Genomic DNA, 27,341 nt, shown 5'->3' with positions numbered 1-27,341 from the left:
TGGTGGCCAGGGCCCGACTGAGCCCCTAGGACGTGCACAGACAGCAGCGAGAGCGAGTCCACCCCCACGACCACCTTCGACTTCGCCCCCAGCCCCTGCTGCAGAGGCGCCCGGGAGGCTGGAGGGGCGGGGCTTGTGGCGGGGGCGTGGCTACCGCGCTGGCTCAGCTCGGTAGCGGCGGCCGAGGCGGAGCGCGCAGGACGCCTGGGACGGCGAAGGCTGGAGCGCGCCAGGCGAGTGGGACCCAAGGCTGGTTGGGGTGGCGTGGGGTCCTGGCTACTCTAGGGGGGCTGTCGGGATTTCCAACCAACTTCCACCCGAGGCTACGAGCCCACTCCTCTCTGAGCTGGACCCTCCCAAGTCTGCTCAACATCTGCTCCCAAACTTTGCACACCGAGCGACTTGCTCCCCGCGCTCCAGTCCCCTCCCCAGCCCGGACCTGGGCCCTGCTTCTCTTGCCCCAGCCCACCTCCATTCCTTTATCGTTCCCTGCCTCCCTCCCTCTGCTCCGCCCCCCTTGTCTATCTCTGTCCCCTTCCCTGTCCCGGTCCCCCCTTTCGCAGCTCCTGCTGGCCGGCCCGGCCCCGCAGCGGCGGGAAGGCATCCGGGCGTCCGGCCGGGCTGGGCCCGGCTGCTGGGCGGGTGGGGGGGACCAGCAGATGTTTGCCATTAGACGGGGACCCCGCAGGCCCCGCCCCACACCGGGGCGGGGTCCTCCTCACCCCCAACTTTGGGGGCGGAGAGAGCGAGGCAGGAAAACCCCCAGATCCGCTCAGGCTGTCGGGGAGGTCCACTCTGGGGAGACCCTGTGGCCCTTCTCTGAAAATTCCCACCTGTTGGTTCTTCCACCCTCCTTTCGCCACCCCCACCCAGGGAATCTTGTAGGGAGAGAGGGGCCGCCTCCCACCGAGTTACCCGCCTGTGGTGAGATTACTGGAGACCCCTTAGATATCAATCCCTCGATCGCTCGGAAATGAGACGAGTGGAGTCTAGGGGTGCCTTGGGCGAATTTGCCACGCTTAGGTTACATCCAACCCAACACAACATTTGCCCAAGTGACCCAGCGAAAGATTCACACTCAGTGGTGAATTTGGGTGAGGGTTTACCGCCTGGAGTTGTCATGGCAACTGAGAGTCTTTGTTATAACCTGGAGTCCTGGGGGATGCCTGCAATCCCAGCACTTGGGAGGCTGAGGCCAGAGAGTAGTGAGTTCGAGGCTGGCCTAGGCCATATAGCAAGTCTGCCTGCCTGCCTTCCTTTCATCTTGTTTTTGTGGGGGTTTGTTGTTTTGTTTTGTTTTTCAAGACCGGGTCTCTCTGTTTAACAGTCCTTGCTGTCCTGGAGCTCTCTTTGTAGACCAGGCTGGTCTGGAACTCACAGAGATCCTCCTGCCTCTGCCTCCTGAGCTCTGGGATTAAAGGCGTGAGCCACCACTGCACAGGCTCTTTTCTTAAAAAGATAAGCAGGGTAGGGGATGTAGAACACATACATGCCTAGCATGTGTGAAGTCTGGTATTCCATCCACAGAACGGTGAAACTGGGTGTGTCTGTACAACCAGCAGTTTCCAGCACTTGGAGGTAGAGGCAGGAGGAACAGAATTTTAAGGTCATCCTCAGCCACATAGAGGCTTTGAGGCCAGCCTGGGCTATACGAGACTGTCTCAAACAAAACAAAACACAAGTGGTGTTACAGTTGTTAACTTGATTCATTCCATCTCAGCACCCCTCCGGCAGGCTGTCCCAATACTGCTCCCTACCTCTGTGTGTCTCTCAGGTCCCCAGGAAATATTTTGAACCAGCTTCCTATTTCTGGAGGCCCCGAGACTCCAGGCAGATGCAGAGCCTGTTTTCCCTACAATTGGTCACTGTGCGTTCCAGGTGTTCAAGCCAGCAAAGCAAGGGCAGAGACGGTAGAGAGACACAGACTGGAGGGGCAGAGACATGGAGGGAAATTAAACAGGGAGAGAGCATCCCAAACCTGCCTTCATGCCCAGCAGGTGCCCCACCTGTCCTGTCCTCCCAGGTACCCACCGCCCTGGCATCCATACCCCAGAATGATCCACCCTGGAGGATGATATGGGTGGAGGTGTCTGCAGCAAGGTGGCTGGAGGGCAGCCAGCAGAAGGCAGACTCTGGCTGACCTCCAGGGCTGAAGTGGGTTTAGCAAGAGCTGTTTGCAGGCTATAGGCACCCCTTTCTTTCCTCCCCTCCACCTCTATGACTTCCCTTGCTTCCACCCCACTCTATCACTTCTGCACCCCCTACCCTCCTAGCCTGGACATATCCTGAGGGGGCAGGAAGTTCTATGTAGCTGGGCAAAGAGACTGTTTATTTTTAGAGAAAATTGTTTCCATAAAGAGGAAGGCTTCTCACAGCTTGTACCCTCAGCACTTTCCCCCTCTCTACTGGCCTGGCCTGGCTCTCTGCTCTGGGGTTGCTGAGGGGTCCCACCCTCCATGTTCTGTCTCTTGCCCCCCTCTGAGATCTCTACTTTCACCCTGTCAGCATCCAGCCCTCTACCTACCCTTACCCAGCTCTCCCTGTGCACACTCCAAGATGGGCCAAGGGGAGGGGGCACAGGAAGGGTGGGGCCCTGCCCTGGGGGCCATGTGGAGGCTATGGGAACAGCTGGAGTCTGTCCAGGGCTGGACAGATGTGCACGCAGCCAGGGAGGTTTGGTTTCTTTGTTCTAGGACTTTCTCCAGCCAGGCGAGGGTAGGGAGGGGAGCTTGAGTGTTTAAGTACTTGAGAGGTGCCTGACCTTCCTGAGGCCATCTGTGGAGGGAGGTGCCACATCCTCTCCCTTCCCCTGAAGACTGCTCTGTCAACCTCTGCAGGTCAGCCTCAGCCAGTGCTGCAGGCAGTGTGACTCACAGTTCGCTGGGTGACACCTGAGGAGCAACAGCAGAGAGAAGATGGCCCAGGTCCTGCATGTGCCTGCCCCATTCCCAGGTCAGGGGCAGGTGGGGAGGGTGGGGGGAGGGCTCTGCCCTGAAAGGCTTGAATGGCGAGGACGACTCTATGATAGTCTGAGGGGGGAGGTCAGCCATAAGGAGAAGGCCCGAGGTGGAGGGATATCCCTATGTGGGCCTGAAGGGGCGGGGACAGCCCTAAAGTGAATGGGAAAGGACAGCCCTGTCCTTGGCATCGTTGGGTGACAGGGCCAGACCAGACCCCGTTCGTCTAGAGTGGGCCCCCAGCTCTGGCGAAGCTACCTGTGTCCCTGGCACAGGGGGCCCACAAGTACTTTAAAGCCTTGGCTTTCCCCACTGCAGGGACTCCTGGCCAGGCCTCCCCCGCAACCTTCCCCAGCAAAGAGCCAGAGCCGCCCTACTCCGTCGAGACGCCCTACGGCTACCGCCTGGACCTGGACTTTCTTAAGTATGTGGATGACATTGAGAAGGGCCACACATTGCGCAGGGTGGCGGTGCAGCGCCGTCCGCGCCTGGGCTCCCTGCCGCGGGGCCCGGGCTCCTGGTGGACGTCCACGGAGTCGCTGTGCTCTGATGCCAGTGGGGACAGCCGGCACTCGGCCTACTCCTACTGTGGCCGTGGCTTCTACCCACAGTACGGAGCCCTGGAGACCCGCGGTGGCTCCAACCCACGTGTGGAGCGCACGCTGCTGGACGCACGGCGCCGGCTGGAGGACCAGGCAGCCGCTCCGTCGGGTGGTCTGGGCTCCCTGACGCCCAGCGCTGCAGGCTCCACCAGCTCCCTGGCAGGAGTGGGGTTGCTACCGCCCACACCTCGCAGCTCGGGCCTGTCCACCCCGGTACCACCCAGTGCAGGTCACCTGGCCCATGTGCGCGAACAGATGGCTGCGGCCCTGCGCAAGCTGCGCCAGCTGGAAGAGCAGGTCAAGCTGATCCCCGTGCTCCAGGTCAAGCTTTCGGTGCTCCAGGAAGAGAAGAGACAGCTCACCGTGCAACTCAAGAGCCAGAAGTTTCTAGGCCACTCCTCAGGGACACGAGGCCGGGGTGAGCTCTGCCTGGACCTTCCAGAGCCCCCCGAGGACCCTGCTGTGCTAGAGACCCGCTCTGTGGGCACCTGGGTCCGAGAACGGGACTTGGGCATTCCAGATGGTGAAGCTGCCCTAGTGGCTAAAGTGGCCGTGTTGGAAACCCAGCTCAAAAAAGCGCTGCAGGAGCTACGGGCGACTCAGACCCAGCAGGCCAACCTCCAGCCCCAGGCCTGGCCACCACCAGACACCCAGGTCCGTGTGGACACCGTGAGAGTGGTGGAAGGTCCCCGGGAAGTGGAGGTGGCAGCCAGCACGGCAGCAGGGGCCCCTGCACAGCGAGCCCAGAGTCTGGAACCCTACGGAGCAGGGCTGAAGGCCCTATCGACATCTGGGGGCACAGACAACACCCTCGTGTTCCGCACCCATGAGGTGGTGGAGACCTTGTGTCCCCTGCCTGCAGCCACCACCAGTAACATGCACACAGCCAAGAAGATCAGTATCACAGAGCGAAGTGGCACTGGCGTGGCCAGGACTTCAGGTGAGTGACTGTATTCAGGGGAGACCCAGTCGGGCCTCTCCTTCATCTAACTTTCTCCATGGGAGGAATTCCACAGTGGGCCTCAGAGCTGTGGGTATCAGGCAGAGAAATTTGGTGTCTAGGGGCCCAGGGAGATGGCACAGTTGGTAAAGTGCCTGCTGGACGAGCATGAGGACCTGAGTTCTGATCCCCAGCACCCATGTAGAAAAGCTGGGTGTGGTCATGCCCGCTTTAACCCCAGCGCTGGAGTTCAGCCTGTGATAGACCTTGTCTGAGACAAGACAGGCACACTGAGATGGCTTGGTGGCTAAAGGCACCTTGCAGCCGGGCCAGATGACCTAAGTTCTATCCCTGGAGTCCATGCAGTAGAAAAGCAGAACCTATTCCTGCAAGCTGTACTCTACAGGTGTGCTGTGACACAGACATGCCCTGGCCACATAAAAAGTAATACATTTTTGTTGTTTTGTTTTTTGAGACAAGGTTTCTCTGGGTAACCTTGTGTAATAGCCTTGGCTGTCCTGGAACTTTCTTGTAGACCAGGCTAGCCTCAAACTCAGAGATCCACCTGCTTCTGCCTCCCTATTGCTGGGATTAAAGGCGTGTGCGGTCACCACCCAGCAGTAATACAGTTTTTAAAAGTAGACAGCACCTGAGGAGCACCACCATCTGTTTACCTCTGGCCTAAACATACGTGTAGATACACACATATATGCAAATGTGCATGCACACACACACATTACACACGTGCACACACGCATGCATGCACACACAATCCATGCACATGTATGTACACATATATTAATGCACAAAGAAATTGAGCATTTAGCATATTGCCTTGTGTTGAGGTGTAAATAATCCAGAAAACATGAGTTCTTTGGAGGAGGTTCCCCAAGATCGTTAGCTTCATAGCAGATTCTCTCTTGAATTAAGAAATGGCAGGAATGTGTTGGGCGTGTGCAACCCTGGATAGAGTGTTGTTCATGATTCTGAGGGACAGCTTCAGGCATGGCTGGATCCAGTGCTCAGAAGTCACGTGGAATCTCCAACTCACGTCTGTTCTATGGGACCTTCGGGTGGGTAAAGGAGTCTAGAACTAAAGTGCTCCTTCTCTGCGGATCCCCTTCATTCTCGTAATACCAGATTAAAACCCCAGCAGTGGCCTTCAATGGCAGAGGCAACCAGTGTACCTACCTCCCACTGCCTAGCCCTGAGGGTGGAGGAGACCCTACCCGAGCCCAGTGGCCTTCGGAAGAGGAAGGGGTGCACCCGGAGGAAGTGCTGAGTCCTCATGCCAGGAAGGGCTGTATACAGACTGTCAGCTGCCCAGGAGAAGCTGCCAGGATGATTCATAGCAATAGTCACAGCTGTTCTGTCTTGGCACGGGCCAAGGGGCACCAGCTGCTCTGCTCAGTGTCTCACCAAGAGGGGCTGAGAAAGATGGGTCAACGGCCGAGGTACCCCGGGTTCCATCACTGTGTGACCCCAGCAGAGTGACGCCATCTCTCTGGGCCTCCACTTTCCTCCCTGTGACATGCTCTAATATAGACCCACCCTTCAAAAATCCTTGGGAATGAATGTATACAGTAAGTGCTCATGCCATGCTTCTTGCTGCTTCTGCGGGCAGTGGTCAGATTGACCTTTGTGGCCTGGTTGGTTGACTGGTTTGGGTTTTTTTTTTTTTTTTTCTTTCCTTTTTGGGGTATGTGGCGTTTGAGACAGTCTTGCTGTGCTGGGCACTCCAGCCTTGAGTCCTTCCCTCCGTTCGCCTTCTCCTTCCTTTCTGTTTTCCTCCATCTCCCCTCCTGAGTGCCGTGTGTCAGGTTTGGGCAGCTCACCCAGCTTAGCCTTGAACTCCCAATCCTCCTACCTCAGCCCCCTGAGTTTCAACTCTACTTATAGCTGGGGGAGCTGAGGCTTAGAGCAGGGATTCATTGTGCCAGGGTCTGCACTGAGGGCCTGTGGAACCCCACTCTCACCCCAAGATCCAAGATCAAGTTGACTGGAGACCTGCTGACCCTAACGGACGGGCACAGGCTGCAGGGAGAGGGCTTAGCTGTGTTTCCTTGCTTCCTTGTTGTTCCTGGCCAGCTACGGAAACCACCCCTCTGTTCTGTGTCCATCTAAACACCCAGCCCTGAGGTTCTGGCCCCCAGCCAGGGGCCCGCCCAGCCCAGCCTTGGAATCTTTGAGAGGCACCCTCCATTCCAGTCGTGCCTCCCAGGGCAGTCATGGGACCTCCTGCTTGCTGGACATACAGACAAAGCTATGTTCACTGCCTGTAGAAACTGCCACCCCGGAAGTCCTCCCTCGTGTCTCACTGCATTCCCTCTTGCTGCAGCCAGCTTACATCAGGCCTCTCTTAGATGGAGCTTGAATGTGTTTGTGTATTTCGTCCAATTCAGTGGGCGCTTAGTGCTTAATCTCATAGGCACTGGGAGCACAGCAGGAAACCACACTTGCAAAGCTCCCTCCCTGCTCAGGGCCTGCGACATGGTTTTGCAGGTAAAATTGCTTGCCACCAAGTCTGAGTTTGATCTCCAACCCACATTTTGTTTGCTTTTTGAGACAGGGTCTCACTGTCTTGTACTGGTTGGCCTGGAGCTTGCCAGCTAGCTTCCAGTTCACAGAAATCTGCCTCCCAAATGCTGGAATTGGAGGTGTATACCACCCTGCCTGACCCAGAGACCCACATAACAGAGAGAACTGACCCCCAACAAGTTTTTCTCTGACCTCCACAAGTGCACCAAGCCGTGGCACACACACCTCCTCTCCTCCCAAGTAAATAAACGTATAAGTCATTGTAGCTTTTTAGAGACAGATGACCAGGCTACCCTCAAACTCACAGAGCTCACTCACTGCCTCTGACTCTGGAGTGCTGGGATTAAAGGTGTGCACCAGCGTGCCCAGAAATAAACATAATTTTAAAATACCTATGCAGAAAATGTGCAAGAGGCTCAATAAGCAAGTGAGAGAATATCGGCATGGGAAATATGTGTTCAGATAAAAGATGAGAGGAACAGAACAGGGTGGTGACAGCTCACTGGGGTGGTCCCCTGCCACAGCGTCCTGAACCTCCTCAGACTGTGTTCGATGTCCTGACAGACCATTGTACTAGTGTGTGGCTCAGTGAGAGACCCCTGCCTAGAGTCCCCCAGTGAGGGGCAGGGGTGTGGCTCAGTGGTAGAGCCCCTGCCTGGAGTTCCCCAGTGAGGGGCAGGGGTGTGGCTTGGTGGCAGACCTATTGGCTAGTGTTGTGAAGCCCTGTGTTCTGGTCCTAGGGCTGTGCATCATTGTTGTGCAGCCTGGCTGTGTGTGTACGGTGGCTGTTCATAGTCAGCTCTAGGCTCTGTGGTGTCTTTTTGATTCAGTATATTCAGATGTGGTAACACAAGCATATAAGCCCAGCACTAAGGAAGCTGAAAAGGAGTGGGGTGGGGAGATCACCTCAGCTTTGTGGCCAGCCTGGGCTAAAGAGTGAGTCTTAAAGCAACAGCAAATGCCAAAATAACATGACGGAGAAGATACAGCCTTGTGGGCAAAGAAGCAGCAGTCCAGGGCACAGTGATTTCATCAGTCCAAGTCCCTGGGATAAAGAGGGACTTGGACTGATGAAATCTAGGATGAGCTAGACATGGACAAAGAGTTGAGTTATGGGGGAATCCCAGCATCCAGGGGCCAGTGCCAGTCTCCTGTGCTCTGGAAGCAGTGTCAGAAATGAAATATAATGTAAGGCCTTAGCTAACGTCACCACACTGTGTCTGCTGAGGTTGGTAAGCCTGATGATAAATCATGGCGCATTCCTTGGAGGAAGAGGCAGAATGGGATGATCTCTTTAGCATCAGGTGAGGCCTATGTTTCTCAGCAGAGCCCCTCTCCACAGACACACACTCAGGCTTGAGAGGTAGGCAGAATGGACCAAAAATCCTAGAGTCCCGTCCACTCTGCTGACACCATCCCACTCATACAACATAGCCGGGTAGGCAGTGTCAGTGAGCCCGGACTGGTACAAGCAGTCCTGTTCTGGCTTGGCATGCATGCCTGTGCTGCAGAGATGGCTCAGCTTGCATAAGCACAATAACCTGATTTGGATCCCCAGAACCCATGTTAAAAAATAAAAAATAAAAAAAACTACTCGATATGACACACATAATCTTATTGCTGGAGAGGCTAAAACCAGTGGATCCTGGGGGCTCGTCTGCCAGCCTGGCGTATTCTGCAAACCCCAGGACAGTGAGAGACCCTGTCTAAAACAACAAGTTCCACAGGAAACAAGGGCTGCTGGTAGCACTGGCACATTGGTTAAGAGCGCTTGCTGCTCTTGCAGAAGAACTAAGTTTGGTTCCCAGCACCCATGTCGAATATCTCATAATCATCTGAAATCACAGCTCTGAGGGAGCTGCCATCCTTTTATGGCCTCTATGCAATCTCTGTCTCTCTGTCTCTGTCTCTCTCTCTGTCTCTCTCTCTCTTTTTTTTTCTCTCTCTGTCACACACACATGCACACATATAAAAGATAAAACAAATCTTATAGCTGTGTGGTGGCACACATCTTTAATTCTAACACTCTGCAGGTAAGTCTCTGTGAGTTTGAGGCCCCTGGCCTACATAGTGAGCTCCAAGCCAGCCATAGAGTGAGACCCTGACTCAAACAACAACAAAAAAAGTTATTTATAATGTTTGTAGAAGCTTTTGAAAGTGCAGAAAAATCTAGACCACCAGAATCTGCCTCCCCCATCCAGGTGTGGCTGCTCTCTAGACTTTTGTTCATCCTGTTGTCCAGGAACTGGCCTGGAACTCATAGCCATGCTCCAGCCTTAGCTTCTCTGAGTGTTGGGACTAAAAGGGTGTGTAACCAGGCGCAGATCAAGTGAATATTTCTATTCTTTAGCTTCCGTGCCTTTGGGTTTGGGTGGGTTTTGTTTGGTTTTGGACACAGGGTTTCTCTGCATAGCACTGGCTGTCCTGGAACTCTCTTTGAAGACCTGGCTGGTTGGTGTAGAACTCCACAGAGATGCGCCTGCCTCTGCCTCCTGAGTGCTGGAATTAAAGGTGTGCACCACCACCGCCCAACTCCCTTGCTGTTGGTTTTATTGTATGCTGCTAGGAGTGAACCCAGGTGAACCTTACACATATTAGGGCAGCACTCTTACCTTGGGCTATGCTCTAGACCCGCTTCTGAGTTTTTAATTTTTTATTTTATTTTATTTATTTATTTATTTGGAGGGAGGGTCTCAGGTTGCCCAGGACGACCTTGAATTCCTGATCCTCCTGCCTGTACCTCTTGAGTGCTGAGGTTACAGGTTCGAGTCACTATGCCTGGTTTATGGGTTGCTGGGGATGGTAGCCAGAGCGTGGAGCATGCTCGGCACACACTACCACTCAGCTCCATCTTGATCCTATTTGTATTTTGTAGGAGTGCATATATTTGACACAGTTCCATTTTGTAGCCCAGGCTGCTCTTGTCTTTTGCCTCAGTCTGGCTTACCAGAGCTAGGATCTCAGATGTGAGCCACCACAGCCAGCATGAAATTTTCAAGTGCATAAAAGAAAAGTATGGTGGGAAAAGCTGGTGGGAATTATTGTTTTGCTTGACTTCATTTATTTTTTCAGCTGCTGGGGATGGGTACATCCTGGGTAAACAATGTGCTGCAGGGCCAGGCTGTAACCCTGTACTTTTCATATGTCCTAAATCACACTTTCAATTTTCCCCAGACACATTAAAATGTAAAGGCTACTGAGCATGGGAGCACATGTTTATAATTCCAGCACTTGGTAGACTGAGGCAGGAGGATTACTGTGAGATGTAGCCCAGGCTGGGCTACATAGCAAGATGCCATCTAGATAAAGAAAGAAAAGAGGAAAGGGAAAGAAAGGAGGGAAAAGAAAAAAAATTAAAGTAAAAACCTGACTGGGACATCTCGGCTGGAAGAGTGCTTGCCAAAGATGCCTGAAGCCCTGGTTTCCATCCCCAACATCACATAAACCAGGTATAGTGTCGGGTGCCTGTCTGTCATCGCAGTGCTGGGAGTTGGAGTTAAACGGTGCAAAAAAAAAAAGGTTAGCTGTTTTAAAAGAGAGAGAGAGTTCTTTAACTCTGAGGTACATAAGACCCTGTCTCAAAAGTACAATAAAATAAAAATAAGGGCTGGAGGGATACAAAGAGGTTAAGAGCAAAATGCTCTTCCAGAGGATCTGTTTAGTTCTTTTGGTTCTCGGCACCCACGGCAGGCAACTCACAACCACCTGTAACTTCAGATCCCTTGTGCGCGCGTGCGCACGCGTGTGTGTGTGTGTGTGTGTGTGTGTGTGTGTGTGTGTGTGTGTGTGTTTATGTATCCAAGCACAGCTTTTAGGAGTGGTTGCAGCAACCAAACTCAAGGCGCCAGGCTTAGCATCAAGCTCCGTTATTCACTGAGCCATCTCAGCAGCCCAGTATTTTGCATTTTTGAAGATGATGTTTCTCTGTGCTGCCCTGGCTGGCTACCAAGCAATCCTCCTGCCTCACCCTCCCCATTCCTGGGGCCCTCAGGCATGTGCCACCACCCCAGGCCTTCCTATCCCTTTTAATGTCATTGCTGAACCCCACCTCCAGCCGCTTGTTTAGGTATTTCATGTCCTTGAAAACATGCCCCATGCCTGCCTGATTTCCTTAAATGGTCTTGTGTTTCAGAAAAACAGGATCCTTTCTCTGTTTCTTGTTTTTTCCACTTTAATTTTTTTTTTCCTCCAGTGATGGGATGGGGCTGTGGGCATCCTGCAAGCCAGAACGGTGCCTCACTGCTGAACGCCTGCTCTTGTTTTCATTTTCATTATTTTGTTACGTTTATTGACTTTGTGGGGTCCATGGGCCACAGTGTGTGTGTAGGCCAGAGGACAATGGGGGGGGTCTCTTTTACCACCTTGTGGGTCCGGGGGATCAAACTGATGTCATCAGGCTTGGCAGCAAGCGTCTTTAGCGGCTGAGCCACCTTGCCAGCCATGCATCTAGCTGTTTTTCTACATGGGTCTGGGATCTGAGTTCAGGCTGCCAACTCTTGAGGAAAACGCTTTTACCTGGTACCACCATCACACCAGCCACTTTATGTTTTTGTTTTGTTTTGAAATAAGGTCTCACACAACTGTCCAGGCTAGACTTGAACTCCCACTAGCCTGGGCAGGCCTTTGACTTGTGATTCTCCTCAGCTCAGCTCCCCAAGGAGCTGGGATAACAGGCCTGGAGAGAGGGGTGAGCATGTGTGAGCATCGTGTGTATGGAGGGCATATCACAGCTTCGGGTGCTGGTTTGAGGTGGAGTGTTCTGTTTCCCACTTTTGTGTCTGGTTAGCTGGTCTGCAGCTTCTGAGAGTTCTCCAGCTATGCACTCGTCTCTCCACAGGTGCCCTGAGGTTACAGACACATACAACTGCTGGGGTTTGTGGGATTTGAACTCAAATCCTTATGCTTGCACAGCAAGTGCTATGCTCACTGAGCCATCTTCCCAGCCCAAGGGTATCAGAGGACAACTTGCAGAAGACACCTGGTATGCTGGCTCATCCCCATAAGCCCAGGCACCAGAGTCAGGGGTCTAAGGCTGGAAGGACATGAGTTTGAGGCCAACCTACATATATGTATATGTACTATATATGTGTGTGTGTGCGATATATATAGTATATATGCTCTCTCTATGTGTGTATACTATATGTATGTGTACTGTATAGTATGTACTATATATGAGTGTGTGCACTCTTTCCACTGTGTGGGTCCCAGAGATCAAACTAGATTGTCAGACTTGGTGCCGTGTACCTTTACCCTGTGAGTCTTCTTGTTGGACCTAGAGAAGTTGTTGGGTTTTTTTCCCCACTGATAGTTTGCTTTGTTTCATTTTTAGTTTTCAAGACAGGTTTTCTCTGTGTGGCCTTGGCTGTCTTGGAGCTTGCTCTGTTTACCAGTCTGGCCTTGAACTCACAGAGATCAACTTGCCTCTATCTCCTGATGCTGGGATTAAAGGCCTGTGCCACTATGCCTGACCTGGAAGGAGCCTTTTTTATTTATTTATTATGTATACAACATTCTGCTTCCATGTATATCTGCACACCAGAAGATGGCACCAGATCTCATTACAGATGGTTGTGAGCCACCATGGGGTTGCTGGGAATTGAACTCAGGACCTCTGGAAGAGCAGTTGGTGCTCTTAACCTCTGAGCCATCTCTCCAGCCCCCCTGGAAGGAGCCTTTTAACCTGTTTTATTTGTTTGTTTGTTTTTTTCTTTTGTCTTCCTTCCTTCTTCACATAGGATATTTATTGCATATGTCTAGTTCACACACATACAGTACAAGCATATATAGTACACACATACAGTGCACACACTCATATATAGTACATACATATACAGTACACATACATATAGTATACACACATAGAGAGAGCACATATACTATATATATCGCACACACACACACATATATAGTACATATACATATATGTAGGTTGGCCTCAAACTCATGTCCTTCCAGCCTTAGACCCCTGACTCTGGTGCCTGGGCTTATGGGGATGAGCCAGCACACCAGGTGTATCTAAGGTTTATTTTTTCTGTTTTTATTCTTAAGGTGTATGATGCATTGGGGAGCAAGCATGTGGCCACAAAAGGGACGTGGACTCAAACACTGGTCCTCACCTTCTGCCTTATTTGAAGCAAGGTTTCTCTCTTGTTCACTGCTAGGTTTCCAGACTAGCCCGAGGGCTTCCAAGGGTCCTCTTCTCTCTGCCTCCCATCTCATCATGGGAACCCTGGAATTGCAGAATCCTACCACTGTGTTCAGTTAGAGATGAACTCGGGTCAGCAGGCATGCTCCCTTGGCCACAGAGCTGTGCCGCCCATCCCCATCCCCAGCATTTTAGATCCGGAGCTTTAAATCAGGCATGGTGGTGCATGCCTGTTATCCCAGCACTTGGGACTCAGGCAGGAGGATCTTCCACACAAAGCCAGCCTGGACTATAGAGAGAGACCCCCAAACAACAACAAAAAGAGCCTAAGGATATAGCTCAGTTGCTGGGTTACAGGCTTACAGTACAGGGAGGTCCAGGTTCTATCCCAGGACTTGGAAAGTAGAGGCAGAGAGTTCGAGGCCAGCCTGGCCCACATGAGACTCTATCTCAAAAAAGACAATGAGCAAGCCAGAGCCACAGCTCAGTTAAGAATACTGCAGTAGGGGTTGGGGATTTAGCTCAGCAGTACAGTGCTTGCCCAGCAAGAGCAAGGTCCTGGGTTCAGGCCTCAGCTCTGAGAAAAAATAAATACTGCAGCAATGGACACAAACCTGGGGTTCCTTCCCCAATACCACAAAGTAATAATAAATGAGAGCCTGACACGCCCCAGCACTGGCCCTGGCTCACAGTGTGACTCCAGTTCTGGTGTCAGCTGGGGTCACCACACCCTAGACTATACTGCATTTGGACAGATTTGTAGCCAAGCATCTCACCCCACCCTGTCCTGTCTGCACTCGGCTTGTGAAGAAAAAGTACTTAAGTTCCTTGCAGAACTTGAGCAGCGCCCAGGAACTTCAGGAAGCAGTGAATCGCTTATGTTTTAAAAAAAAAATAATAATAATGATGATGCTGGTGGTGGCTCCTACCTTTAATCCCAGCACTTGGAAAACCGAGGAAAGCAGTCTCTTTGAGTTTGAGGCCAGCCTAAGCTATAGCAGTGAGCTGGTCTTGGAGAATATAAATTAAGTTTTAGTTTTTAAATTTTTCTAATGGCTCCTGTTCCCTTTTCCTGGTGGCCAAACTCATACCTGTTGAATGTCTGTTTCTCACTTGGCTTAGGCAAAGAATGCAACTGTGTGTGTTCCTTAAAGAGTCATGACGAGGGACTGAAGAGATGGCTCAGAGGTTAAGAACACTGGCTGTTCTTCCAAAGGTCCTGAGTTCAATTCCCAGCAACCACATGGTGGCTCACAACCATCTGTAATGAGATCTGGTTCCCTCTTCAGGCCTACAGGTATACTTACAAGCAGAAGACTGTATGCATAATTAATAAATAAATTTAAAAAAAAAAGAGTCATGACGAAGGGCTTAGGGAGGCAGCTTGGTTAGGGAAAGCATTTGCTGGGCAACTGTGAGTATCTGAGATTGAATCTGTAGAGCCCAGTAAAGCTGGGTGTTGTGGTACATAACCCAAGCACTCCTACAGGAAGACGGGAGGCAGAGACAGGAGAGTCCTGAAGCCCAAAGGCCAGCCAGCCTGGCACACAGCGAGCAGCAGGAGAGCTGTCTCTATAAGACCAACAGTGAAAACCTCAACAGAGGCTCTCCTGTGACTTCACCTGTGCTGTGGCAACTGCACCTGCATGCACGCACAGTCACATGCATCTACAGTCACACTCAAAAAAAGAAGAATTGCTCCAAGTTCTAGGCAGCCTGGGCTATATAGTAATACTATGAGTTAAAAGAATTTGGAGGTGGGGACAGAGATATTAAGATACTTGCTTGGGTCACACAGCCCCCATATGAAGTTTGAACCTCTGTTCTGACCACCATGCTCTTGGCCTCAATTGAATATTTTTTTTTCTCTAGAAAATACTCTGTGTGACATAGTGTGAGAGGTTGAGTCTGAAGCCAGGACTGTGAGGCTCTGAGGGCTCTGTCATTTGCAGGCTGCTGGCTGACAACTCTAAGCTGTGGTGGTACTATGCAGCTCAGTGATTTCAGCAACTTACTGGGCCTTGGTCTCCTCCTTCTATGATCTGAGCCCTTCATGGGGTGGAGGTTTTGATGGAAGGTTTAGCTTGTCTGTCCCACGTACTCCGGCTGTATTGTACGTGGCCATCATGACTGTCAGGTGGTTTGCTGATGTGCTGTGGAAGTCGGAGGACACCTCTGAGACAGAGGGGATCACTCACAGGCCTGGATTTACCAAAGGACTAGTCTGGAAGCCATCAACCCCAGCTCCAGGGTCACCGATGACAAGCTCATAGCGTGCAGTGCCGATTTGTGTGGATCTAGGGATCAACTCAGGTCCCCAGGCTTCCAAAGCAAGCCCTGTCCCAACTAGCATCTACCTTGAGTTCATTTCCCTGTTTCATTTGTTTGAGATAGGATCACACTGTGAAGCCCTGGCTGACCTAGAACTCAGTCTACAGACCAGGCTGGCCTCTAACTCACAGAGATCTGCCTGCCTCTGCCTTCTGAGTGCTGGGATTAAAGGTGCGTGCCATCACACCTGGCCAAAGGTTTTGGGGTTTTTTGTTTCATTTTGTTTCTTTTTTAATATTTTATTTATTTATTATGCATACAACTTTCTGCTTCCATGTATATCTGCACACTAAAAGAGGGCACCAGATCTCATTACAGATGGTTGGGAGCCACCATGTGGTTGCTGGGAATTGAACTCAGGTCCTCTGAAAGAACAGTCAGTGCCTTTAACCTCTGAGCCATCTCTCCAGCTCCCTGGCCAAAAGTTTTAAATTGCATGTATTTAATTAGTGGGTGAAGGTGTGCCATTGAGTGTGCAGGAGTCTAAGACAGCTTGCGTGTGGGTTCTCTCCTTCCACTATACAGGTTATGGCCCATCTCTTGTTTCTGTGTATGTGTATCTGTGGGGGGTGAGAGAGAGAGAGAGAGAGAGAGAGAGAGAGAGAGAGAGAGAGAGAGAGAGAGAGAAACAGTGTGTCTGTCTCTGTGTGTGTCTATGTGTGTGTGTGTGAGTGTCTGTGTCTGTCTGTTTGCCTGTGTCTCTGTATCTGTGTGTATGCATGTCTGTGTGTGTATTTAAATATTTACTGTTATTTATGTGAAGAGATGCTCACAAAGGCCAGAAGAGAACAGTAAATCTGCAGGAGCTGGAGTTTTAGGCTATGGTGAGCTAACTGACATGGGTGCAGGAACCAGAATTCAGGTTCTCTGGAAGAGTAGTGCATGCTCTCAACCACTAACCATCTCTCCAGTATAACCCAACCCTTTGTTTTTCTGCTGTTTGTTTGGTTTTTGAGACTGGATCTCACTCTCTAACCCAGACTATCCTCCAATTTGTTGTAACCCTCCTGCCTCCTCCATTCCTGAGTGCTAGAATTTCAGGCCTATACCACCACACCGGGTTTATGTGGTGCTGGGATTGGTACATGCTAGGTGAGTGCTCTATTGCTTTTGTTTCTTTGTTGTTGGTGGTTTTTTGGGTATTTTGTTTTTGTTTTTTGTTTGTTTTTTCGAGACAGGGTTTCTCTGTGGCTTTGGAGGCTGTCCTGGAAGTAGCTCTTATAGACCAGGCTGGTCTCTAACTCACAGAGATCCTCCTGCCTCTTCCTCCCCAGGGCTTGGATTGAAGGCATTCTCCACCAACGTGCTCTATTGTTGAGCCCAGCTTTGTTTATGCATTTTATAGACAAGGTCTCACTCTATAGCCCAGGCTAATCTCTTGCCTCTGTCCTGCAGCAGCGGGCCTGGAGCACCACACTCGGCCTATTTCATTTTTTGATCTCCATCTGAATCCACACTCTTGTCGTTTCAGGTGTTCCACAGTCTCCTGTAGACCCTTCTTCCTCTGCTGTACACCCTCCTGCAGCTTCCACAAAACAGTCTGAGAACCCTGGCCAGGCAGCTGCCCCGGACACCACTGACAGGGAGCCTCCCAGGCCGTCAGCATCCCAGGAGCCACAAGTGGCTGAGGGAGCAGGTGAAGAGACGTCAGCAAGGGAGATGGGACCCCATTCATGCAGAGTGGACTGTGAACCAAGGGGCACTCATGTTGCCTGGTGTCTTTTAGGCAGAGTCTTTGTGGGAGTGCAGTCTACCATGAAGAGGACAGAGGACCCTGCAGACCCTGGAGTCCACCAGAGGAGCCTCCAGTTTGTGGGAGTCAACGGCGGGTGAGTGGATCTCCAGCCCCAGCGGCTCCCCAAAGTCCTTCATACTGTGATTCTGAAGATTGGGAACAGGACGCCTGAGCTTTCCCTGTTGCTGAGAGCCACTCTCAGCCAGGCCCCTCCTCAAGTCAAAGTATAAGGAGTATAGGAAAAGGAAACTGAGGCAAAGGAGCATGTACACCTTGTTGGAACCCATTTGGTGGCTCTGGAGCCCGATTCAGAATAGTGCCCTGATAGAGCACTGCAGGTCTGCAGCGAGGCTGAGTGACAGTTCTAGTGTGGCATGGTTGGAAATGGAGGACCGTGGGTACTCCAGTCCCCCGGTGAGGGGCTGGACCGGGGCTTTTAGACACCTGCTTGCCTAGCATGTGACTTACTAATGCAAAATGTGGAGAAGCCGAGGACCAGGGAGGTCTAACTGATCCTCCCACTCACGTCCCCATCAGTGTCCCCTCTTGTACTCCTTAGGTATGAGTCCTCCTCAGAAGACTCCAGCACAGCAGAAAACTCAGAACACGAGAGCACAGAGAACGAAGCCCCAGAGATACCAGCAAGGGTTCTGAGCATGGCTGAATGCCCTCAGGTTAGGCCTCCAGGGACTGCAGCGGCCAAGACCAGTCTGGAAGAGAGCCAACTCCCCCAGGAAGCTCAGCACAAACCCACAGCTGAGGTGACATCAGGACCCAACTCTGAGGAGGAAATTCGGTCAGTTTTCTGGGTGGGACAGCATAGAACAAGGTGAAGGATGGGTGACCTGCTGCTGCCTTGGATCCGGCCATTCAGGCTTCCTGTCAGTCACTCACACTCTAGTCAGACAGAAACCACCTGTTTCTGAGTGTGTCTGAAAGTTTTCTTTTCTTTTTAAGACAGGGTCTTATGATATAGCCCTGGCTGGCCTGGAACTCACTGAGTAGACCAGGCTGGCCTCAGACTCAGGCCCACCTACCTGTGACTCATATGTATGTGTCATGTGTGTGCACATGTGTTTGTGGATGTGTATGAGGTATGTATGCGTGTGAAGGCTCCGAGTCAGTGTTGTCTTTTCCTCTTTTTTTAGTGTTTTTTTGTGTGTGTGGTGTGGGTATGTGTACTGTATGTACGCATGTGTATGCACATAGGACTGTTTTGTGTTTCTGTATGGTGTGGATGTATGTGTTTGTGTAGGTATATGCGCGTGCGTGCGTGCGTGCGTGCGTGTGTGTTCGTGGGGGAGGGAAGGACTGGTGTTCGGTGTCTTCTTCTGCCACCTCCTCCGTATCTACTGAGTCAGTCCGTCCCTGGCCCAGCTGACTGTGCAGCCCAGTCTATGGAGCTAGCATGTTCTGCAGATCACCTGTCTTCCACCCATGTGCATTCTGTGTGTTCTGGGCATGTGGACTCCTGCGCTCACACCTACACGGCAAGCCCTTTTCTACTTCCCACCCCCTCCCTTTTTATTTTGAGATAAGTTCTGTAGCCCAGGCTAACCTTGAACTCACTCTGTAGCCCAGGCTAACCTTGAACTCACTCTGTAGCCCAGGCTACCTTGAATTACAGTCCTACTGCCTCCAATTCCTGAGTGTTACTAGTTTATGGCTGCTGAGCTGGACCCCAGGGCCTCACTGTTAGGCAGTGTAACAACTGACTCACATCTCTACCCCCAGTCTTCATACTTCTTACGTATAATTGCTCCCAAACTAGCCTTTAGCTCACTGGAAGCTGGGCTGGCCCTGAACCTCTAATCTTGCCTCTATCTCCAAGTACCTGGATTCCCAATCAATCAGGTCCACCAGCCCTGGCAATGAACCTGACCTATTGAGTTTGAAGCTAACCTGGGACACATGAGACCATGTCTCAAAAAATGGGGAGAGGTCTGGAGAGATGGCTGTCCAGTTAAAAGCACTAGTTCTTCCAGAGGACCTGAGTTCGATTCTTCACACCTGAATGTGTTGTGTGACAAGCTTTTCCTGGGGAGACACAATACACACATCTACTCAATCCAGATAGGGTATCCAAAACAGACCAAAGTACAGATACCACCAAAGTCCAACTTGGTGAACCAATGAGTTTTACTGGGATCACTTACAGGCATATGGATGAGGGGTCACTTACAGGAGCAGAAATGACTCTAACACAGCTGCATCACCAAGGCCCACCCCAGCATGAGTGACAGTCCACAAAGCTGGGAATCCGGAGCAGAAGGCACAGCCTGCAGGCAGCTGCACAGGGTGGAGCGTGTCCTTTCCAGGTGCCCAGGTGGCCCAAACCAACTCCAAGCAGCTCGGCTGGTTTCTGCTTCTCCCAGGCAGCTGGTCTGGCCTCGGCTTTTATTGCCTACTCTGACAAGGAGGGCAAGGAGGGACCTAGTGAATCTGGTCAGTTTCAGGGACTTCCTGAAGCTATTTTTAGTTGTTTGCCCTTCCTGTTCAAGGAGCTTCCTGAAGGATAGAATGTTTCAATCTCAGAGGAAACTGTTACACAACAATATAGCAGTTCACAACTCTCCGTAACTACAGTTCCAGAGAATCCAAAACCCTCTTCTGGCCTCTTCGAGTACTAGCCACACGTGGTGCACAGATATACATACATGCAGGCAAAGCCCCAGTGCACATTAAAATAGATAGATAGATAGATAGATAGATAGATAGATAGATAGATAGATAGATAGATAGATAGATAGAAAGAAAGGAGAGAAGAGAGGGAGGGAGGCAGGGAAGAAAGGAAGGAAGGAGGGAGGAAATAAAGCCAGGCGTTGGTGGCACTCGCCTTTTAGTCCCAGCACTCAGGAGGCAGAGGAAGGCAGATCTCTGTGATTTCAAGACCAGCCTGATCTACAGAGGGAGTTCCAGAACATCCAAGGCTACACAGAGAAATCCTGTATTAGGAGAAAAGAAAAAAAGTAAAAATAAATAAATAAATAAATAAAAAGCTAAAACCAAATAATGAATAAATTTTTAAAAAGTAAAATAATGAGCACTCAATCTTATCTGTTCCTGGCAGGATGGATCTGAGCCCTGACCTCATCTCAGCCTGCTTGGCCCTGGAGAAATACCTGGAGAACCCTAATGCCCTCACTGAGCGAGAACTGGTATGGAGGATCCCTGGGTCCAAGGGTGCCGCTCTATCCTCACACCACGCCTCCCCACTCTCAGGGTCTCTCTGCACCCACTTAGTGAGGACCCAGCCACCAAGGGTGTCAGTGGTGGGTGGGGCTTGAATCCTGGGATTGGTGGTGGGGTCACTGTTGCCTGGGGAGTTATTTTGGGGTGCTTGGGAGATACCATACTTTCATTTTAGGGGCTGTGTCCATAATTTTCTTAGAGTCTGTGGGGACAGATGCATACTACATTCCAAGGGTCCCGTGCACCCGAGTGCCAAATCTTCCACTGTGGTTGAGGCAAAGACCATTATTTTGTTTGTTTTCATTTTGCTTGTTTTGAGGTCTCATGTAGCCCAGGCTGGCCTTGAACTACATTTGTGGCTAAGGATGACCCTGAACTCCTGATCTTCCTGCTTCCATCTCCCAAGTGCTAGGATTGCAAGCCTATACCACTTTACTAGATTTGTCTTTTGAGACAGGGTCTCACTATATATCCCTGGCTGGCCTGAAACTGCTATGCAGATCAGGTTGGCTTCAAGCCCATTTTCTTTTTAAAGATTTTATTTATTGGGGCTGGAGAGATGGCTCAGAGGTTAAGAGCACTGGTTGTTCTTCCAGAGGTCCTGAGTTCAATTCCCAGCAACCACATGGTGGCTCCCAACCATCCGTTATGAGATCTGGTGCCCTCTTCTGATGTGCAGATATACATGGAAGCAGAATGTTGTATACATAATAAATAAATAAAATCTTTTTTTTAAAGATTTATTTATTATGTATACAGTGTTCTGCCTGCATGTATGCCTGCAGGCCAGAAGAAGGCACCAGATCTCATTACGGATGTTGTGAGCCACCATGTGGTTGCTGGGAATTGAACTCAGGACCTCTGGAAGAACAACCAGTGCTCTTAACCTCTGAGCCATCTCTCTAGCCACCAGCTTTGAACTCATTGAAATCTTCCTGCCTCTGCTTCATGACTTTTTGGGAGTTTTTTGGTTTTTGTTGTTTTTTCAGAGAATTTCTCTATACACAGCCCAGTTTGGCCTTGAGCTCTACATTTACCTTCCTTGGGCTCCTGAGTGCTGATATCAGACATGTAGTACCTTACCCAGCCAAGGACACCACTGTTATTTTTTATTTGGTTTGGCTTGGGTTTGTTGGCTTGTTTTTCGAGACCGGGTTTCTCTGCATAACCTTTTCTGTCCTGGAATTCACTCTAGACCAAGCTGGCCTCAAACTCAGAGATCCACCTGCCTCTGCCTCCCTCGTGCTAGGACTGAAGGCGTATGCCGCCGCCACCCGTTGGCACCTCTGTTTTTGCTGTAGGATGGTGGATCCCACTTCTGTTCTTGGATCTTTGTACAGAAGGGGATAGGGTGTCCCTGTCCTCACTCCCTGCTCCTGCTGTCTGTATCCAGAAAGTGGCCTATACCACGGTACTTCAGGAATGGCTGCGCCTGGCCTGCCGGAGTGATGCACACCCCGAGCTTGTGCGACGACATCTGGTCACCTTCAGGGCCATGTCTGCCCGGCTGCTGGACTATGTGGTCAACATCGCCGACAGCAACGGCAACACGGCCCTGCACTATTCCGTGTCACACGCCAACTTCCCTGTGGTGCGGCAGCTGCTGGACAGCGGTAAGCCTCCAGGCAGGACCAGCCTGATGGTCTGATGGGGGAGGCATGGCTTCCCAAGCTCATAAGAGAGAGTCGCTGCCTTCCTGGTCTAAAGCTTCTTCTCCCTTCACAGTCTGATGGAGGGAGGGGTGGTGAGCAGGGGTCACAGCTCCCCAATCTGATGGGGGAGGCACTGTGCTTTCTTACTCTGAGGGAGCTTCTACTCTCGATCTGATGGAGGCAAGAATGTGGAGGGAGAGTGTGCCCGTCACTGACTGATGAGGAGGCTTTGCCCTCCCAGTCTGATGGACGAAGCTCTGTTTCCTAGTTTGATGGCGGAATGTAGCCCTCCCAGTCTGGTAGGCAGGCTGTGCCCTTGCAGTGTGCTGGGAGGACTCCGTCCTCTCCTTAGCATTATAATGAATTCAGTCTTGATGTTACAGCACTGGTGTCATCACTGAGTGCTACCGGTGTAATGGACACTGTTTCCAAAGCCCTTGCATGAGGGAAGCCTGTGGCCGCTGGGCTGGGGATTGGAGAGTACACATGGTACTCAGTCAGGCAGAAGAAACATGTCTTCCCTGATCTAATGGAGAAGGCAGAACCTCCCAGTCTATGAAGGAGGCAGGACCCATGGTTTGATGGTTGGAAGGCTGAATGGCAATTCCAAATTCCCAGGGGAGACACTGCTTCTATTCTCGGCTGGGCACCCCAGGTCTGGGAGAGGAGGCACAGTCTCATATATTGGAGTAACAGTATGACTGTATCAAATGGGACTCCCCATTTGAGAACAGGAGCGGTGGGGGTGTGGGGGAGGCTGTGGACCAGACTGAGTTGTAAAGTACTGTCCGTGCAGGCGTGAGGACCTTCAGGAAAAGCTGTGTGTGGCAGCGGGTGCCTCTGACTCTAGCCTTGGCAAGTTCCAGGACAAGGACCTTAAGGGAAAAAGGGGAAAAAGAAAAAATGGTGGCCAGGGAGGTGGCTCTGTGACTAAAGTACTTTTCCTGCCACCGTGACCTTAGTTCAGGTCCCCAACACCCAAGTTTAAAAAAAAAAGTCAGACATAGAGGCATATGCCAAAAACCTAGCCTTTGGGAGTGAGATGGGGGTGGGGACAGTCCTGGAACTTGCTGCCTGACAGTGGCATATCTCATCTCAAAAATGAGGAGAGATACGAAAAAAATGAGGCAGAGAGCAATAAAAGAAGCACCCTGACCCTCGCCTCCATGTGTGCACATACAGACTATGCCCTCATCTCCATGTGTGCACATACAGACTATGCCCTCACCTCCATGTGTGCACATACAGACTATACCCTCACCTCCATGTGTGCACACACAGACTATGCCCTCACCTCCATGTGTGCATACACAGACTATACCCTCACCTCCATGTGTGCACATACAGACTGCACACCCTCGCCTCCATGTGTGCAATTATGGACTACACACACTCATAAGGCTTTTTAAGAAGGTTAGGGCATCAGATGGTTCAGTGGGTAGGACACTTTCTGCCAAGCCTGAAGACCTAAGGTGGATCCCCAGACCCATAAGTTGGAGGGAGAGAAAACAACTGCCGCAAACTGTCCTCTGACCTCCGCAGGACACAGTGGCATACCCTGATCCCAACTAACTAAACAGATGTTAAAAACTAGTTTAGGGAGATACAGAGATGCTCCAGTGGCAAAAAGTGGGTACTACTCTGACAGGGGACCCACGTTTAGTTCCCAGCCTCCATATCCCAACTGTCGGTAACTCTACCTAAAGAGGTCCCTCTTGAGAACCATTGGGGCACCTGTACTCTCCTGCCCATACACACACCAAAAATTAAAACATAATAAATCTCTTTTAAAACTCTGTGTGTGGGGGGCTGGAGAGATGGCTCAGTGGTTAAGAGCACTGCCCGGGGTTCAATTCCCAGCAACCACATGGCAGCTCACAACTGTCTGTTACTTCAGTTTCAGGTGATCTGACACCTTCACACCAATACACATAAAATAAAGTTAAATAAATTAAAAAAAAAAAACGTGTGTGTGTGTGTGTGTGTGTGTGTGTGTGTGTGTGTGTGTGTTTCAAGACAGTTTCTTGGTGCAGCCCTAGCTGTCCTGAAACTCATTTTGTAGACCAGGCTGGCCTCAAACTCAGAGAGCTACCTACCTCTGCCTCCCAAGTGCTGGGACTAAAGGTGTGCACCTCCATACCCGGCTCTAAAATATTTTTAAACACACAAACCAAACAAAACACAAACTCAAGTTCCTGGCTCCTGAAGAATACACTCGGCTCTCCACAAGCCCATGAACACACATACAGAGACCTGTTCAGCTATGCCTAGGCAGGGAGGGGCACAATCCCCAGTGCTCACTGTGGTGGGCTAGCCTTTAGTCCTGATGGCAGAGGCTCACACCCAACCCATCCCCACCCTCCCCACACAGGTGTCTGTCAGGTGGACAAACTGAACCGTGCTGGCTACAGCCCCATCATGCTCACTGCTCTGGCCACCCTGAAGACCCAGGATGACATAGAGACCATCCTTCAACTCTTCCGGCTTGGGAATGTGAACGCCAAAGCCAGCCAGGTATGGGGCTGCAGGGTACCTTTATTTAATTTATTTACTAGGGGTGGGAGCCTTTGCCAATGGTGCACTTGTGGAGGCCAAGGGACAGTTCTGAGACGTAGTTCACTCCTACTGCCATGTGGGTCCCAGGGATTAAATTCAGGTCATCAGGCTTGGTGACAAGTGCCTTACCCACTGAGTCCTCTCACCTGCCCCTGGACCACCTGGGCCAAGCCAGATCCTGATAGCGTTATGTGCACATGGGATTCAGAGAAGCAGTATTATCTCTCCAACATTCAAGAGGACTGTGAATTTTAAGGCATGTCATGCTAAATCTAGGACTCACCAGTCCCCTAGACTGGCTGTGTAGGATCCTCCAGCCTCTGCCTCCCAGGTGCTGGGATCACAAGTCACATGTGGACCCGATTGTGCACAGGTTCTTTCTGATGGAACTTGGCTCCTTGTGCCTGCAAAGCCAGCACTTCACCTATTTTGCAACAAGGTTATCTCCACCTCCTTTTTGAGATAGTGTACCCCAGGCTGGTCTGGAACTCACAGAGATCTGCTTACCTCTGCCTCCCAAGTGCTAGGATTAAAGGTCTGTGCCACTACTGCCGAATATAGTTTTTTGTATGTTTTTGTGGTTTGTTTTGTTTTGTTCTTTTGGATTTTGGAGACAGGGTCCCTGACTGTCCTGGAACTCACTCTGTAGACAAGGCTGGCCTCAAACTCATAGAGATCTGCCTGCGTCTACCTCCCAAATCCTGGGATTAAAGGCATGTGCCACCACCATCTGGCTAGTTTGGTTGGGGGCTAATGGTAGATGACCGTACAGGTGGCTAGAACCAACAGAGCCCATCTAAGGAAGACCAGTTTACGCTGAGGCCCAAAGGAGGGCCCAGCATGAGCACCCTTGTCAGTGTCAGGGCACTTGGGAACCATGGAACTTTCAAGAGCAGAGACATGATGTCCCTGGGCCTCTGTACTATACCCCTGTCCTGTTGTCTCAGGCAGGACAGACGGCGCTGATGCTGGCAGTCAGCCACGGACGGGTGGATGTGGTGAAAGCTCTGTTGGCCTGCGAGGTGGATGTCAACGTGCAGGACGAGGATGGCTCCACAGCCCTAATGTGTGCGTGTGAGCACGGACACAAGGAGATCACCGGGCTCCTGCTGGCTGTGCCTAACTGTGACATCTCACTTACGGACCGAGTGAGTTTCCACCCGGGTGCTCCCAGGGAGGCGGGTTGTACACGGGGCTTCTTTACAGTTGTGGGTGCTTTCCAGGATGGGAGCACGGCACTGATGGTGGCCCTGGATGCGGGGCAGAGCGAGATTGCATCTATGCTGTACTCACGCATGAACATCAAGTGCTCGGTGAGTCCAGATCCCTGCGAGAGAGGGGAGGAATGGGAGGGGGGGTTCAGAGGAGTGCCGGGTAAACCACAGATGCCTGTCATCCTGGGATTTGGGAGACTGAGGTAGGTAGGTTCCAGTCAGCCAAGCCTACAGAGTTGAGTTTAAGGCCAGCTCAGGCAACTAAGTCAGACATCTCAGAATGAAAAGAAAAGGGGCTGGGTTGGGGCTCAGGGTAGAATCACTGCCTAGAATCCCCCAGTGAGGGGCCAGGCTATAACTTGGCAGTGGGACCAGCATTCTTCCTTGAACCTTCTGCATTAATATTTGGTTGCCTAAAACAATATTTTGGGTTTTGTTTGTTTTTTCCAGATAAGTATATTTGGTTATATTATGATCCTCCTCCAGCTGGGTTGTGAGTTTGAGTCTACAGAGTGTGTATGTGTGTCTGTAGAGAGAAAAAGAGAGAGTAGTCCGCTGCCTCAGTTTACTGAGTGCCTGGGATCACATGACAGACTTTTCCCCAGAGCCTCTGTCTGCCCTTGCTGCTCCCCAGCTTGCAACAAGTGCCCTTCTCCTGGGCTGCCTCCCTAACCCAGTGCAGGGGTCAGTGAAGAAGTCCCCCTCTGTCCCCAGCCTCTGCTTTGAATCCTTCCCATGCCTTCTCAGCAAGGACAAGATGACAGTCCATTGCTGTGTCTGGTGCCTTGGAAGGCAGGGACTGCCCTCCCTCCCTCCCTCCCTCCCTCTATATCCATAGCAAGTTTCCTTCTCAGAGGGATTTGAAAGTGTGCCAAGAAAGAATTCGGCCTCTCGTTACAGATCGCTCCCATGTCAGACTGTGAGAGTCCGGCATCCTCCTCAGCTGAAGAGTGAACACAGGGAGAGGCCAGTGATTTCCCCAGGGACATGCCAGCCGCACAGCCGCACAGCAAACCGTCCCTCCCCTCATCCCACCGGCCCTCTGCGCTTCCTCAGCCTTCCCCTCCAAGGCAAACCTCCTCCACTCCTCTGGGGGAGTCCTGACATCCACCAGACTCCAGCTCCACAAGGCCTTTCCCAGCACCCTGGGTTCAAAGCCATATTCAAAGCCAAAAAGCCAAGCTACATTCTCCTCCCAGTTGGCGCCAGTTGCTGACACTCGGGTGTGGGTTTCTTATGTAGAACAATCAGCCAGCAATTGTGGGAGGAGTGGGGGCAAGAGGGAAAATACTGTATTTTTGAGTCATTGTTAGGGGAAGGGAGGGGTCAGAATTTGAGTTGCTAAATTCGAATGTCACTGGAATGTTACAGTCTCCTTTGTCCTGACTTCACTATAGCAGGTCTCCACAGGCCTGCTTAATGCCCTTTGTCGCCTCATTTTATTGTCTAGTGTATAATAGGGTTTTGTCCACCATCCCC

At 51.3% G+C, this 27,341-nt stretch overlaps 1 protein-coding gene across 2 annotated transcripts; it reads left to right on the top strand.

The window, feature by feature from the left end:
• On the top strand, nucleotides 1–27,314 carry Kank2 (KN motif and ankyrin repeat domains 2). Of its 2 annotated transcripts, none has more exons than XM_027411572.2 (12): nucleotides 1–233; nucleotides 2,838–2,952; nucleotides 3,276–4,499; nucleotides 16,985–17,149; nucleotides 17,240–17,342; nucleotides 17,808–18,044; nucleotides 20,319–20,406; nucleotides 21,834–22,053; nucleotides 24,464–24,606; nucleotides 25,596–25,796; nucleotides 25,872–25,961; nucleotides 26,763–27,314. In XM_027411572.2, the coding sequence occupies exons 2-12, from the start codon at nucleotides 2,916–2,918 to the stop codon at nucleotides 26,814–26,816; spliced, it is 2,562 nt and encodes an 853-aa protein (XP_027267373.1). In that variant the 5' UTR covers nucleotides 1–233; nucleotides 2,838–2,915; the 3' UTR covers nucleotides 26,817–27,314. The 2 variants fall into 2 exon arrangements, with proteins under 2 accessions (XP_027267373.1, XP_027267374.1); XM_027411573.2 differs by lacking the exon at nucleotides 1–233 and adding an exon at nucleotides 1,657–2,023.
• Nucleotides 27,315–27,341: the final 27 nt, after the last annotated feature.

Source organism: Cricetulus griseus, chromosome 4 (genome assembly GCF_003668045.3).
Source record: "Cricetulus griseus strain 17A/GY chromosome 4, alternate assembly CriGri-PICRH-1.0, whole genome shotgun sequence".
Classification (NCBI taxonomy): Eukaryota; Metazoa; Chordata; class Mammalia; order Rodentia; family Cricetidae; genus Cricetulus; species Cricetulus griseus.
Note: the sequence above shows the minus strand (reverse complement) of the source record. Positions and strands in the feature narration are given on the sequence as shown.

Bases quoted from the DNA above. Each gene is read 5' to 3' on its own strand.
- Kank2 (XM_027411572.2), top strand. From the start codon at position 2,916: ATGGCCCAGGTCCTGCATGTGCCTGCCCCATTCCCAG. The intron at 22,054-24,463 runs GTAAGCCTCCAG...CTCCCCACACAG, and splicing joins GCGGCAGCTGCTGGACAGCG to GTGTCTGTCAGGTGGACAAA. The intron at 25,797-25,871 runs GTGAGTTTCCAC...GGTGCTTTCCAG, and splicing joins ACATCTCACTTACGGACCGA to GATGGGAGCACGGCACTGAT.